The sequence below is a fragment of the Sturnira hondurensis genome, unplaced genomic scaffold (assembly GCF_014824575.4).
Source record: "Sturnira hondurensis isolate 20B ecotype Veracruz unplaced genomic scaffold, ASM1482457v3 Scaffold0014615, whole genome shotgun sequence".
Lineage (NCBI taxonomy): Eukaryota > Metazoa > Chordata > Mammalia > Chiroptera > Phyllostomidae > Sturnira > Sturnira hondurensis.
Window position 1 is genome coordinate 660,787 of NW_028087246.1, and position 15,195 is coordinate 675,981.

Below are 15,195 nucleotides of genomic sequence, written 5' to 3' on the forward strand. Positions count from 1 at the left end.
CACAGGCCCTGTAGTTCCACACATCACACACGAGGTCTGAGTTCATAAAGAAAAGTGGGAGCACAGCTGAGGGGCCCCCATGGAACACCCACTGTGTGTTCAGCGCCTCAGGAGACAACAGAGGAGGCAGAGCCAGGGGGCAGCTGCCCAGGCGTCAGCACAACGAGGGGAATCTGCTTTGCCCCAAATGCACGTCTGGGAGTGCCCTGGCCGGGGGCTGCCATGTGGATTTGGGAGAGATGGCCAGGGGTGGGCACACGGGACTGAGCTGAGCTTCCCCACCCCCACCTCATGCTCTCCAACTGGATGCGGGAAGACTCCAATGAAGGAGGCTTAGCGCCATGCAAACCCTCCTGCTGATGCCAGCAACCCAGAGTGGAACCACAGCAGACCAGTCCCCGTGGCCATCGCCAGAGGAACACGCCAGTGACATCACGATAACAGGTCAGCGGTGCAAAGGGTTTCAGCCACACTGAAGGCACAAATACCCAGAACCCTCTGATCACCAGCAATGGCGTGGGCAGGGATGAGCCTTGGAAAGCTTCTGACTCAGCAGCGCAAACATAACAGTAACCATTTGTTCTGCTGGGGCCAAATGAGCCCCCCTGAGGAAGGTGGGAGATGGCAGTGGCTGGGGGTGGGCTGCTGGGGCAGACTCCCCTGGTTCAAAGCCCTGCTGACATCATGTACTGTGTCCTCGGGTGAGTTACTCGAACTCTCTAGGCTCCCAATTCCTCCTCTGTCCAGTTTTTGCCAAAATTAGAGGCAGATAAACTCTCAGCTTATCAATGAGGGCTCACATTTAGTTTGGGTTGATATCAATCTCATTAAGAGAAAGACCCTAGCCCTGGCCAGTTTGGCTCAGTTGACTGGAGCATCCTTCCATGCTCCAGAAGGTTTCAGGTTCGTTTCCCCATCGAGACACATACCTAGGTGGCAGGTTCGATCCTCAGTCATGGCACATTTAGGGGCAGCTAATCAATGTTTTTCTCTCGAATCACTGTTTCTCTCTCTTTCTCTCCCCCTTTTCCTCTTGTTCTAACGTCAATAAACATGAGAGAGAGCATGAGCACACCAGCCCTGGTTGGTGTGGCTCAGTGGATTGAGCGCCAACCTGCAAACCAAAGGGTCGCTGGTTCGATTCCCAGTCAGGGCACATGCCTGGGTTGTGGGCCAGGTCCCCAGTTGGGGATGTGTGAGAGTCAACTGATCAATGTTCCACACATTGGTATTTTTTTCCCACTCTTTTTCTCTCCCTTCTCCTCTAAAAATAAATTAAAAATCTCCAAAGAGAAAGAGAGAGACCCTAATCCTGGGGTTCCCCTTTGGTCCTTTGGAACTCAAGGCACTCTTGCTGGGTTTGGGCAGGTACAGGTAGCTGGGGACTCACTTTGGGAACAGGGAAAGGGAGTGAGTGGATCGGGGGATTTTGAGTTCCAGGCAATCCATCCAGGAAGGAGGTCGAGGAGAAAGGGCTGAGGTTGTGAGGGCAAGACGCGGGGGCCAGGGAAGCCTCCCTGAGCAGTTACCGATGAGGGTGGTGGGGAGGGCCCTTCTGATCCGGGTTGGGAAAATGCGCAAGAGTCGATTCTTTGCTCTGCATGTGCTAACTCTCCTTAGCTCCTAACTCTCCCCACTAAAGTACTGGAGGGCCACAACACCAGGCAGAGGGGGCCCTGGAAACACAGCTCTGGGCATTCCCAGAAGCTCTGTGAGTCCTGGGCACCCCCGAAACACCCCCAGCCTGCGGCAGGGCCTGACCCCAACCCCTCCCCACTCCTTGACCCTCAAGACCAGGAGGAGTCTGGGAGGGAAGTGGACACGGGGAGGCACAGGTGTTGGGGGAGGCCAGGGCCACAGGTCCAGCTGGAGTGGACAATGGAGGACGAAGGCATCCCTCCGAAAGGGAAGGAAAAGCACCAGGGCTGCCCCTCTGGCCTGCAGAGTCTGGCTCTCCACCCCCCACTTCCCTGCCAGCCAGTCCTCTCCTGTGCCCCTGCTCCAGCTGGTACCACCTTAAGTCCAGTGGCCCTGCTTGCTGGGGGTGCCAAGGGACCTGCAGCTCACTCAGGGGACAGAACGTGGGGCTGGACCTGCAGTGACCTAATTAAGGCTGGGACTGCACACCAAGTAGTCACGCGATCTTGGGGACAACCTGAGAAGGTGGTCACTTACCTTTTTCCACATCTCACTTACAGGCGTGTGCCCTGGTGGCATGTGGTCAGTGACACTGCTCAGAGGAACTATGCCACCCCTTCCAGGGCTCTGACAGCCCTGCGAGCTGCGGGCTCCCCCGGGGCACTGACCAGGGCACCCTGTGCAGCTCCAGAGGCTTAGACCCTCTACAGAGGTCAAGGGACCCCTGTCCACCATGGCCTTGGGGTGAAGGGGGACCAGAGGAAAAAGTTGGCCACACAGCCATAAAGAACTGCCCCTGCCTTCCCAGGGCCAACACTGCAGTGGGGGAGGCAGGGAGCCACACAAAACTGGCAATAATGGGCAGATACAATAACTCAGTGTAATGGACCAGACAATGCAGGGCACAGGAGGGAGGCGGGTGGGGGCTGGCTGGGGGAACCAGCGAGAGAGAGGAATGCCATAGCCAGCTCGGGCTGGCCTTAAGGGTCACCACGAGGAGGCTGGCCTTTGTCCCACGGGCAACATATCAGGAGCCACCAAGTGCTGTGTGTTGTCCCCAACCCACAGAGGCTTCTGGAGAGGAAAGCAGCGTAACAAGATCTGGGCTCTGGCAGCAGTCCCGACATGCAGGACGGATGGAGGCTGGCAGTTCAGGAGACAGCTGCCCAGGCCTGGGGTGGGGTACCCAGTGAGGCCGGAGGTCAGGTGGCCTGCCGCGGCTATGCCACGCGTGGCCGAGGGGCAGGAAGGGTGTCACGATGGCTGAGATCCGGAGCCCAACAAGCTGGGTGGTGGGATGAGGTCGAGAGAAGCTCCTCGGCACAGGGGAGAAGAGCGCAGGCCACCCGGGTCCAAACCATGCCAACTACACCAGGTGACTGTCTGCAAGTTACCCAGCAACTCTGTGCCTCAGTTTCCTCATCGGTAACATGGGGGGACGGTGATATCATTGCCTCATAGCACCCACCTCATAGCAATTCTGATGTGTAAACGCTAAGAACAGTGCCTGCACACAGTAGGTGCTCTGTAAGCAGTGGCTGTTAGCTGCTTCTGGGGAGCCCGGTGCTCAGCAAAGTTGGCCACTGTGGGGCAGTGAGGTCGAGTGGCGGGAGCGTGGGTGGGGCAGACTCGGGAGGGATCAGGGGTCAGCCCTGGGCCTGGGGCAATTTGTAAGCCCCGAAGCACGCCTCCTGTTTCCCACAGAGCTGAGCCAAGCGGGCAGAGGGCTAAAGGGCTATTGTCGACCCACCAGCAGCCTTGCATCCCAGGAGACCAGGCAGCTACACCCCCCACCAGATGGGGGCATCACCCCTTCGGAATCAGACCCCAGTGCGGCAGGAGTCCCGACGCCCCCACCGATCGCCAGGGCCTGTAACCGGGAACTGGCCAAGGAGGCTGCTGCTGGCACAGGCCACACAGTCTTCCTCTCCAAGTCAAAGAACGCACCTCTATCCAACCAGCCCAGGGTGGACAGGCTGCCGCGGAGAGAAAATGAAAGCAGGCACAGACACCCCCACACACACCCGTCCACCCACAACCTGTTCAAAGGCTTTGGTGCTGAGAGAGGGGCCCTAGCAACAGAACCCCAGGCGGTCCCTGAAAGGCAGGAGGGCCACCAAAGGCATGTGACCCCCCCAGCCAGAGATGGCAGCCCCACACGCTCACCCTCTCCCCATCCGCAGCCGCTTCTGAAAGGAACTCCCCCAGGCCAGGTGGCTCAGTAGGTGGGAGCATCGTCCTGTACACCAAAACGTTGTGGGTTAGATCCCCAGTCGGGGTGTGTATGGGAAGGAAGCAACCAATCAATGTTTCTCTCCCACTGATGTTTCCCTCCCTCGTGCACACACACCCTCTCCTCTCTCAAATCAATGAACGCATCCTCAGGTGAGGGTTAAAAATATATGTACTTCTGTAAAAGGAGAAACTCAGAGGCCTGAGACTCATGATGATAAAAAAGGGGGAAGGGGGTTTGGGGAGAGAGGCTAGGGAGAAGGGACAGCGATGGCAAAGATGTTCCAGAGACACAGCGGGCGAGGGGTGTAACCAGCGAATGTGCCCGCGGCAGCTGAGAGTAGGCCCGGAACGGCAGACACAGACACCACCACCCCCCCAATACGCACGCAGCCTGGGACCCACAGGCGCCGCCGGCAGAGAGAATTTGCAGCAGGGGCCCGATGAAGAGGGACGCGGCGAGTCTCCAGAGAAAAGGCCTCCGCTATCCAGCACCCAGGAGCCTCAGGACGGGCGGCTTGCTCCCTGCTCTGTCTAAAAGCCCCTCCTGTGTGCACTAAAGCACAGACAGACAGAAGAGAACCACAGTGCACTCTCAGGAAAGACCCCCAAAGGGCCCCTCACCTTCCTCAGTAACTGCACTCCCGTTTGGGCCAGGTATCGGCCCCTCAGGCAAGGGGACCCGACCATGGTCCCATCATGGTCGTCACCTTCCTCTAGACAGTCGCTGGCCTGGGTGGGCACATGAGCTAGCGCTGGCTGTGCGATGCCAGAGGCCGCCTTAGGAGAAAGCTGGGGAAGATTTCCTCACTGTTCAGAGGAAGCCCAGGTCTTTCCTGCCCCTGGTTTTCACCACTGGATAACCTTGGCAACTTGGAGAACCTCGCCGCCTCGCTGCCAGCCCACAGATGAAGCCAACAGGGAGCGTGGCAGGTGGCAGGGGAGGACCCGACCTGAGCCCTCAACCCAGGCAGCCAACACGCCCAGGGCCCTCCCTGTCCTCCGGGTTCCCTGCAATGTGAGATGGTGCATTTCTCTCCTCCCGAGTGAGCTCAGGGCGGGGTTCTCCCACTCACTGACTGCACCGCGCAGGCGCCTCACCTGCTGCCGCGACCTGACGGAATGGAGTAGCACGAGGCTTCCATCTCGAAGTCGTATAAAAATATCTTTACTATTTTACCAGAAAACGGAAACAGGACACATCATACTTTTACAATGAAAAAAAAAACACCCTGTTTTCTTTCAGCTGTGAGAATTTCCTGCTTTTCTCCAAATCAATGGATCTCAACTCTGGGGAAACAGTTCACAAACCCTTGGAGAAAGTGATTTCAGAGGGTCTAAAGACTCCCTCTAAGGGAGGGACCCCTGCTCTAACCACAGGACTCCAGGAGGCAGACACCCAAGGCCAAGGCCAAGGCCTCTGGGCTGCCAAATTATCCCGGCTCAAACACACCTTGGACCACCTCCCAGGGGAAGTAACACCAAGGCAATCCTCCTGAGGGGGCAGAACGTCCCACCAGGGGCCCCAGCTTCTGCCCCTTCTCCCCCACAGGGCAGCAGGGCAGCCCCAGCGAGAGAAACCCCAGTGAGGGAGGCAGCAGCGAGACTACCACGGAAGCGCACGGCTCAGAACTCACTGCCCAGAACATGGCGGCAAACCACAGCCCACGGCCACATCTCGCTCCACAAGAGTTACGGGGACACAGCCACGCCAGCTCATTTAGGAACTGTCTGTGGCTCCGCTCCATCACCGTGGCAGAGCTGAGTAGTGGCAACAGAGATCCCACAAGGCCAAACACACTTACCATGTGGCCTTGGCGGACCAAACTTGCCCACGCCTGGCCCAGAAGGAACCTTGAAGGTCACGTAACCACCCCTCAGCCTCCGACGGGCTTTCACCCCTTCCCGGCTGCGAATGTCTCACTCCAAGAAGTCATTCGTTCCATGTCTCAGCAGCTCCAACTGTGAGAAAGCTCTTTTTTCTCTCCACTGAATCAACACTGTAGCTCCCTCATCCCCAACCTCCACTCTCTGAGGTCAAACGGGCCCCACCACGCTTCAAGCCCTCAGCCCCCCTCCTCCAGCAATTCACCGAGGGACGGAATCCCCTCCTGGTCCTGGCTGGCTGCTCTTCGGCTGTGTCCAGAAATACCAGGACCCGCTGCCACAGATGCAGCCCAACGCAGCAGCCTGACGTCCCAGTCCCCCAGCATCCTCCCAGGGTCTGCTAAGGTGCATGGGCACCTTGTCCAAGGGTGCTGGGTGGATTTTCCAGGACTTGCTTCCCCTCTTGTCAAGTAGCAGCATCATGCTAAATCCAAGTCACTACTCAGGGTCTGTTGAGTTTCTCAAGGGCAGAGACTCCTTTGGACCGACCTATATAATCCCAGTCCTTGACAGACGCTTAGCTGAATGAATGAACAAGTAGCTCATAGACAGCAGGTGAGAAAGAGGCTCATCATCGTCATCATCACAGTACCGAAGGAGTGTGGGTGGCGCTGGCCTTGGGAGCACACAGGGACTAGGGAGGGTGACAGAAGGTCATGCAGCCTTGGCACCAGGTCACTAAGGGGCCTCAGATCCATGTCTTGGCAGGTCACTGAGCACGGATCAGGTTCCATCCTGCAGGATGGCATGGACCACGCTCCAACACTCGGATGTCCCTGTACGAAGGCCTCCCGAGGAGCGCCTAGGGTCTAGGACCAGCAGTGCCCCGGATCACCATCAACCCTCAGGGGACACAGCAGCAAAAAGAGGCTACAGAAGCTTTTCCCAGGAGGACTGCAAGATGTATGGGCCAAGCACCTGGGAGTATGTGAGAGCACATGGATGTCAGCAGGCCTAGAGGCACAAGTGCAAGGGTATGTACCATGCACAAGCATGAGACAGGGCGAGAGAGCCAGCACATGCTGGCAAAGCCTAGGGGGTGCACTGGGCTCCTAACCTCAGCATCTCTTCCCGGAGTCAGACCGGCCTGGCAATCACCAGCTCCCAAGACCCGATGCATTCGGCAGGTATTCACAGACCCACCAGCTCGGCCACGCCCCGTGTGTACCATACCCTCCCAAGTTCAACGGAGAAAGTATTTCTCTTTCCTAGTTAGACTGGGGTGGGGGCTGGGGGGAACCACAAGCCCCAGAATATAAGTGCAGTTAGAGTCCCCTAGCCCACACAGCCTTGAAACCAGGCACTTGTTAAGTAATTGTTCAAGGAAGAAGGGGGAAAGGGCTTTGTTTTTAAACATAATTTAAGGCTTTAATAATTCACTCGATTTCAGATTCCCATCATTCAGATTCTCACAGAATGAGATGGCTCTGTAACAAGAAGGGTGGAGGAGACTTCTGAGAAAGAGAGAGAGAGAGAGAGAGAGAGAGAGAGAGATGAGGAGGGAGAAAACTCCTGCAAAGATAAAAGGCTCACTCTGGTGGGTCTGGCTCAGTGGACTGAGTGCCAACCTGCAAACCGAAAGGTCGACGGTTCGATTCCCAGTCCGGGCACATGCCCGGGTTGCAGCCTAGGTTCCCCCGTTTTGGGCTTGTGAGAAGCAACCAATCAATGTTTCTCTCCTTCTCTTTCCCCCTCCCTCCCCTCTCTCTAAAAAAGTAAATAAATAAAATCTTTGTTATAAAAAAAGCACCAGGCTCTTCGAACCTCCTGGGCTCCTCCCACAGGGTGGGCACCACGCCTGCTGGCAAAGAGAAACCTACCAGAGCTGCCACTGGGTGAAGAGAGTTCCAAGTCACGCCACCTTCCTGCCAGAGACCGAGCCAGCCTGGGTCCTGCTGGAGTGCCCGAGGGAATCAGACAGGCCCCAGGGCCACTGGCCCCACCCTAGGTCCGGAACAGCCCAGTGTGCAAATGGAGCGCAGGTGAGGTAGGTGAGGGAATTTCAGACCTAAGGCGACCCCCGTGGACTGGAGGAAAAAGCACTCAACTTCCACTTGCATCTCCTTTCCCATCTTTAAAGTCAATTCACTCAGGAGATACTAGTGAGAACGGCGGGCACCTCCCTTCCACCCTGTCTTTAGCAGATCTCTCAGCCCCTTTTTTCCACCCTCAGAGAGCAGCCTAGAGGGGAGAAAAAGAAGCCGGAGGGGGCTGGAGGAGGGGAGAGACCCGGAGTGAAGAGCTCAAGGACAACCTCGTCTTCCTGGGGTTCAGTGGTGACGTGGCTGTGGGGTGTTGGCAGGGCTGCACGACATCATCGCTTCGGATTCTTCATAAAAAGTCAGCTTTCCCGCCGCCCAGCCTTCCTCTCCCCACCCTCTCTTTGGGGAATTGAAACGCACGCTTTTAAAATGCTGCAAACACATCACAGCTGCACTTTGAGACGTTGCGTTTGGGTCCTGCCCTGCAGTGGCTGCCCTCATTACCTCCCCCTTTGAGAGAGGCCCCTGGATAAGCTCCGGGGTAACTGAAATTTCCTGCCTAACCCTGACCACTCTGCCAGCTCCGGTTACAGCTCTGGACACGCACTGCAGAGCCAGTTTCTTCTGCACCTTCTCACCCTGCGTTGAAAATCAGGCCACTATTCTGTTGGCGCAGGCTATCCAGTAACACACTTGGACAGGACAGGGAACTTTCTCTGGCGGGGCTGCCTCGGCCTCTGGCTTCCCACACTCGTTAGAAAATTCTTTCTCCTACAACTCGCCATTGAGGAGCCAGGATACAAAGACCAATGAGCTCCCCCACCCCCAGAACCCAACAGGCTCACAGGCTGGGAAGGATCCAGGTTTGGTTGTGTTTTTTTTTAATCTTGAAAATGTAAGAAATCCCCAGGCAAAATCCTTTTCAATACGAGCAATCACATTTTGAGATCAAAGCCCGTCTGGGAGTATCTGCCCAAACCCATCTGGCCCCGAACAAAAAGAGTGAGCACGCTCCATACCGGTCAAGTCAGGTTCTAAGTGAACTCGGAGGCGACATCAGAATCGGGATCTAGAAACTGATTAAAAGTGAAATTCTTGCTGAAAGTAATTGCACCGTGGGCACCAGTGGGGGTGGGGGCTCTGTGGGCGTGGCTTCATCATTGGACTTCGACGGTGACTCCATCCGAGTCGGGACTGGGCTTTGGAAAGCCTGATGCCCCTTCTGTTGGGGGTGGGATCATTCCGGCTTTAGTTAGGTCTCTGACACGCCTAACTCACTTAGATAACCTAAGCTGGTTAAGAGTCTGACGTTCCTGCCCTGGCTGGTGTGGCTCAGGGTCTTGGGTTCGATTTTCAGCTGGGGCACATGCTGGGTTGCAGGCCAGGTCCCCAGTACGGGGTGTGTGTGGGAGGCAACCACACACCGAGGTTTCTCTCTCTCCCTCCCTCCCCCTCTGAGTCTCACCTTTCCAAATCTGAGAGCCTTCCAAGAGCCTCCCTGGAAGGACCTGCCCCTTACCCCCCAGGAGGGGAGAGGAGACAGTCACGATGCCCCAGGGTCTGGGCATCTCTGCTCACCCCCAGGATGGGTTGAATAGGGTTCCCCCAAATTCATGGCCATCCAGAACCTCCTTCGAATGTGACTTTCATTGAGTCCTTGCAGATGGAATAAATTAAGATGAAGTCACACTGGGTGAGGATGACTAGTGACCACGTGCCTATCTAGGGAGAGCCCAGAGCCCTGCCATGCCTGTGATCAGTAGGTCAGAGCAGCGGTCAGAGCAGCACCGACTGCCACCCCCTGATTTCCTGCCCCCTCGAGGCCCCTCTGAGTGGCCAGTCAGCTCTGGGATCTTCTGGACCTTCTCTGCCTCAGCCTGTTGGCCCAGAGGGGCCGCCTGCACCCTGGTGCCCTTGCTCGGGCTGGGGCAGGCCGCAGGGCCCCTCCCACCTGGGAAGAATGCTGTGGAGCTTGGCATTTGGGGATTTGCCTGCAGCATAAGATGAGGGGTGTGTCCCTCCACTAGAGCCACCGCCATAGTCCTGGCACTGAGGGTGGGTGAACACTAAAACTAGAGGCATCCAAGTGACAACATCTCCCAGCCAGAGGAGCCCCTCACACTGGTTGGGTAGGGAAGGCAGTGAGTGTTTTGGCTGCCTCCCAGGTGTGGGAAACTGGGAGAAACACCTTCAGGGAAAACCAATGAGCTCAATTAAAGGATGCTGAGTTTTTGGAAGTTCAGGGCTGTGGTAGGGTTAGGGGGTGGTCTTGGACATGGGCAAAAAAAGAGGTAGTTGGCTTAAGAAAAAAGAGAAACTAAGCATGGCTGGCATCATCTGAGCACCTAGATCCAACCATACCTGACTCCACTCCCTCAGTACTGTGGGAACTCCCTTTGTTACTCTTCCTCTCAAAGACCTTTCTGCAGGAAAAAAACCACAGTAATACAAATAAATAAATGAAACTCAAAGTACCGCAAAGCAACCTGAAGGTCCCCAAATTCAGCTGGACTGGGGGCCTGCTGGTCCTCCCACGGAAGGTGCAACCCCAAACAAATCCAACGGGCTTTGACAAACCACCCACCCCATTGTTCTTCCACCTCTGCCCCAGTTGCCCGCACTCTTGTGCCCCAACTCAACCTCCCTCAATCGCCCAATCTAGCCCCTCCCCTACCCCCCCCCACCCCCTGTGGCAGCCCAGGTGTGAGCACCAGAGGACAGTGCCTAGAAGCCAGGGACTGGGAAGTCGGAGTGTCAGGGGAGCCGGGGAGGCAGGGTGGCCTCCGGGTGCCAGTCTCTGCTGACCTCCCCACAGTGGCCGGTCTGGACAACAGCCCAGCCTCAGACAGGGGCTAAGGCCCTGGCACACAGCGCCGGCCACACAGCGCCCTTAAATAGAACCTCCGCGCCGAGGACAAACATTCCAAGCACTTTTAAAAACGCCCCAAGCATGACCTGGCCGGCAGCCCTCCGCTGCCCGACCCCCCCCCCCCCCGCCCAGGCATTTTTTTGGTCTCAGCTATATTCTGGAAATAATATTAATAGCTCGGTTAGGAGTTTACGGTGTGCAACATAATTCGTGGCCTTGAAAGGCAGGAATGACTACTGCCCCCACTCTTCAGATGAGGAAACAGAGGCCCTGGGGGCCCCCCAGGCTACAAGGCCGGACTAGTGGGGGCTCTCTACACCGACTTCCCGCCTGATGGGGCCTACCCAGCAGGACAGGAATGAGCCCCCAAGGGACCCGCTGCCAGAGGCCCAGTCTGGTTCCGACGGGCGCCAACAGACAAGGCGACGCCCCGGAAAGCTCCCGGGACCTGCTTGATCCAGGAACGTCCTGATCTTCTGCGAAGAATTTAAGCAGCTCCCAGTTCTCAGCCTCTGTTGGTCCCTCGGACCCCGCGGGACAGCCAAGGATAACTTTCCCCTTTTATTTTAAAAGATAAAGGACAACGGGGCTAATTTCTCCCTGGGGAGGTAAAAGCTGGCAGGTGCGGCGCGGCGCGTCTCGGTTTCCTAGAAGTTGTGCTCTGAGCAAATCTCGGAACCAGCCCGGCAGAGGGGACAGGAGCCGAGGTGGCCGCCCGGGAGCCCCGGAGTCCGGGAACGCAGGACTCCGGCTCGGCTGCCCCAGGGGAACTGCCGAGCTGGGTCTACCCGTCCTGCTCTGTCGGGTGCCCCCAGCCCGGTCCGGTCCCCACGCGCGCGCGCCAGCATAGACTCCGGACGCGCAGGGTCGGGAGCGTCGCCAAGGGCACCCGCGGCACCCTTGCACTACCCTGCCCTGTTCCCCCAGACCCGGGGCCGGGACCCCCGGCCCGAAAGACCGACCCACTGTCACCTCCCTCTTCTCTCCCTCCCAGGTCCCAGGCGCGGGGCACTCGGGGCGCACGGCGCAGGGCTGCGCTCACAGTTTGAACATGCTCTCCAGGTCCTTGATGAGGCGGCGGCTGAACTCCGGGAACTCCGTGTAGGGGTTGAAGACCTTGCAGCGGCGGGGCCGCGCCGCGCCCTCGTTGATGTCCAGCCGTCGGCTCAGCTGGGCGCTCAGCTCCGCATCGGGCGCGCTGGCGGTGGGCGCGCTGGCCGGCAGCTCCGGCTCAGGCGCGGGCTCCAGCGCAGAGGCGGCGCGGGATGCGGACTCCGGGCCGCACTCTTGCGCTTGCCCCCACTGCAGTCTCCGCTGCAGCTTGCGTGCCAGCTCCTCGCTGGCCATAGCGGCGGGTCGGGGACGCGAGAACTCAAGACCCGGCGCGGGGCTGGGCGGGCGGCGAGCTCCTCACGGGCTCGCGGCTCTGCGACGCTCTGCCCGGGTGGGGGGGACCCGGCGGTTGGGTGGAACCACCGGAGGGGACGGGGGAGGGCGGGGCGGAGCCGAGGCTTTAAGGAGGCGCCAGGGCTTGGAGACCGCCCGCCTCGCCGGAGGCCACAGGTGTCTGCCTGTCCGGGACCTTGTCCGGCTCGCCCCTCCCGGAGGCTCCGGACCTCTGACCAACTGGGACCTCACCGCCAAGCCCCGCTCCGGGGGCGCCGAAGCGGGGAAAACTTTCTCGACCGTTCGGGCGGTTCCTTTCTCTTCCCCCAGAAATGCCCCGACTGGAGGCGCTTGCGGCCCAGACAGGCCAGGGGTGGGGGGAGCCAAGGGCCCCGGTGTCACCCGCGTGCCCCCACCACTCCGATTCCGAGCGTGGAACATGGTGGCACCCATGGGCTCCGAGGTTTGGGGGTGGGAGGCACCCGCAGGGAAGCGGGACGGGGGAGCTGCTTTTCAAACACGCTGGGAAAGAAATGTTTGCACAACACACCGAAAATATTAGAAACAAATAAGCAAACCGAAAAGAGGGCCAGGAGCGCGATGAAACTTGTGGCTGTCCCGGAAGAGACCCCCGCGCAGCTTCAGGGGTTCCGGCTTTTTCTGCGAAACACGCGGAAGGAAAAGAAAAGGAAGCTTTAACTTGAAAAAGCAATTCGGCATTTTCAACGAGAGGGTGAAAACAAGAACCGTCGTCATGCTCCCTAAGGAAGGCTAATGCGGGTGGCGTTGCATCAGCCGAGCGCTGAGAAAGGTCTTGTAGACACAGACCCGCCCCTGCCCGGAGCGACTCTGCTCAGGCGGCCTCTGGGGCGGCGGACGCTGGGCGCCTGCGAGCCCGCCCGGCTGGGGGCGCCTCGCTGCGAGTGCGTCTGCGCAGAGGCGGGTCCTGCAGGAGCTGTGAGCACCTGTAAGGGTCTATCTAGCGGGGGAGGGGCGGGTTATTCTTTTTTTAAGGTATTAGTGAAAATATTAAGTTTAGAAAGAAAGGGATCAAATACGATCTTTTTAACATCCCTACTGAACAATTGGATTGGATGGATAACCGGGCAAGGACACGCCCCCTGTTGGGACGGGGACAGGGAAACCATGACCAGCCAGATATGAGGGTGTCAAACCCGGGGCTCAGAGCAGACCCACATGGAGGCTGGAGAAGTCCCCCCTTCTTATCAGCATCCACCTTCCTCTCTTCCCACTCTTCCCCTACAGACGTTTCCAGAAGGCTCTCCATGACTTCTTCCTTTTCTCCAGGGACATCTCCTTGAGGGCAAATTTCAGATCTTTTCGGGTTTCTGTTTGGGAAACCCTGCAGGGAATCCTCGGGCATTTTCTAAATGGGGGTTTTCACCTTTCTCTTTTAGCAGGTACAGCGTGGGAAAGCCAGGCCCTCCCACCACCCTAGGGTCCCCTGGCCTGGCCTTAAGAAAATAATCCCCATCCCATTTTCTTCCCACCCTTGGGAGTCCTTCCCCCCAGTGCCAAGTCGGTCCACTCTCGGTTCCGCCCGCTGAGTTTGTTCCCCTCTCTCCCATTCTTTCTGCGTGGAAGGGCAACACAGCTGACCCCTGACCGACACATGTTCGAACTGCACAGCCCACTTGTGCAGGGATTTTTTCTAATAAATGCAGTTCATGTGTTTTCCTTATGACTTTCTTGATAAGTTCTTCTCTAGCTTCCTTTACTATAAAAACATATAGCATATAATACATGTAATACATGTAAATCGACTGGTTATGTTGTCGGCAAAGCTTCTGGTCAACAGTAACTAAGTTTGGAGGAGTCAAAAGTTACACATGGATTTTCAATTGCAAGAGGGTTGGCACCCCTAACCCCCACCTAGTTCAAGGTCAGCTGTAGTTGGCAATCAGGGCCATTCTCTTCAGGAACCCCAGCCTCTGTCCATCTGTCCTTCATTCACTCACCCAGGCAGAAGCAATTAGTCCAAAAGTGCTAGCCTGCAGAACTAGAAAGTGTGTGATTTTGTATTTGAAATATTCTGGTAGTCACATTTTTAAAAGTAAAAGAAAGAAAAACAAGTGAAATTCATTTTAATGTATTGTCTTTAGCCCATTACATGCCAAATACCATCACCCTGACACGTAATCAATATGGAAACATTCACGAGATACTTTGCATTCACCTATTTCATACCAAGCCTTCAAAAAGCAGGGCGTACTTCACACTCACAGCTCATTGCAATGCGGATGAGCCACGTCTGCAGCGCCCAGCAGCCCCGCGTGGCCGGTGGCCGTCCTCTTGGATAACTGGGCTAAGGGGCAGCTCAGGTGGTCGCTGCTGCCTCGCTGGGACCCTCGGCTGGGTTAGAGGCTCTGCTGCCCAGAAGCTGTGGTCTGGCTGGTCTCCCGCCCAATTCCTTCTGGTCTGAACCACCCCCCACCCACTGCTGGTGGGAGTGTGTCTTGACAAGTTTATTGTCTTGACAAGATATTACACATTTCATTGAATCCCCCACCTTCTCTGAGAGTCTCTACATAAAGCCCAGGATAAGAGAACCTTTGGGGCTCTAATAATAATAAACTATTCCCGCTCTTCCCTTCAGACACCTGCCACTGCAGGTGCCACTACAGGTTCCCTGCAGGTGCCGGTCACCTGGAACACGGGGGACTCAGGTCTCAGAGCCCACCTCCCCCTCAGTGGAGACAGAGGTGTTTGTAAGGAGGGAGGGGAACAGGATGAAGAGATCAAGGGAGGGGGTTGTGAAGTTCTCCACATGCAGACAGACGAGCAAGGCCCATTCCGATGAGGACAGGGGCCGTCCAGTGCGTGTCGGCCGGGTTTAGTCATCCCGGCTGCACGTCACCCTGTGTCGGCAGTTGAAGGTCAGCACACCTCCAGGAGCTGGGATACCTGAAGGTCAGCGTCTTTATCTTTTGAAGTTAGTTCCTAGGATTCTTGTACAAACACGCTGCTATTGATCTGCAAGCTACATGTCAGCCAGAGTCCGCAGTTAACAAAACCATGTGAAAGGAACTGTGGGGTGGGGTCCACTCCCCGTCGCCATTTCCCACTGTCACTGCACTGCTGTGGACGTGCACAGGCAGGTCTCTGCTTCCCTATGGACGTCTGAGTTCACTTTGCTCCAATGAGTACCTGGGAGTGGAATTGCTGGGTTTGCAGAAACGC

At 57.2% G+C, this 15,195-nt stretch overlaps 1 protein-coding gene across 1 annotated transcript in view; it reads right to left on the reverse strand.

The window, feature by feature from the left end:
• Positions 1 to 12,107, reverse strand: part of EFHD1 (EF-hand domain family member D1) — a 38,729-nt gene extending 26,622 nt beyond the window's left edge. Inside the window, exon 1 of the mRNA XM_037063511.1 lies at positions 11,651 to 12,107. Within this exon, the coding sequence (XP_036919406.1) occupies positions 11,651 to 11,955 (305 nt within the window). The 5' untranslated portion in view covers positions 11,956 to 12,107. The remainder of the gene's footprint in view (positions 1 to 11,650) is intronic.
• Between the last annotated feature and the right edge of the window lie 3,088 nt (positions 12,108 to 15,195).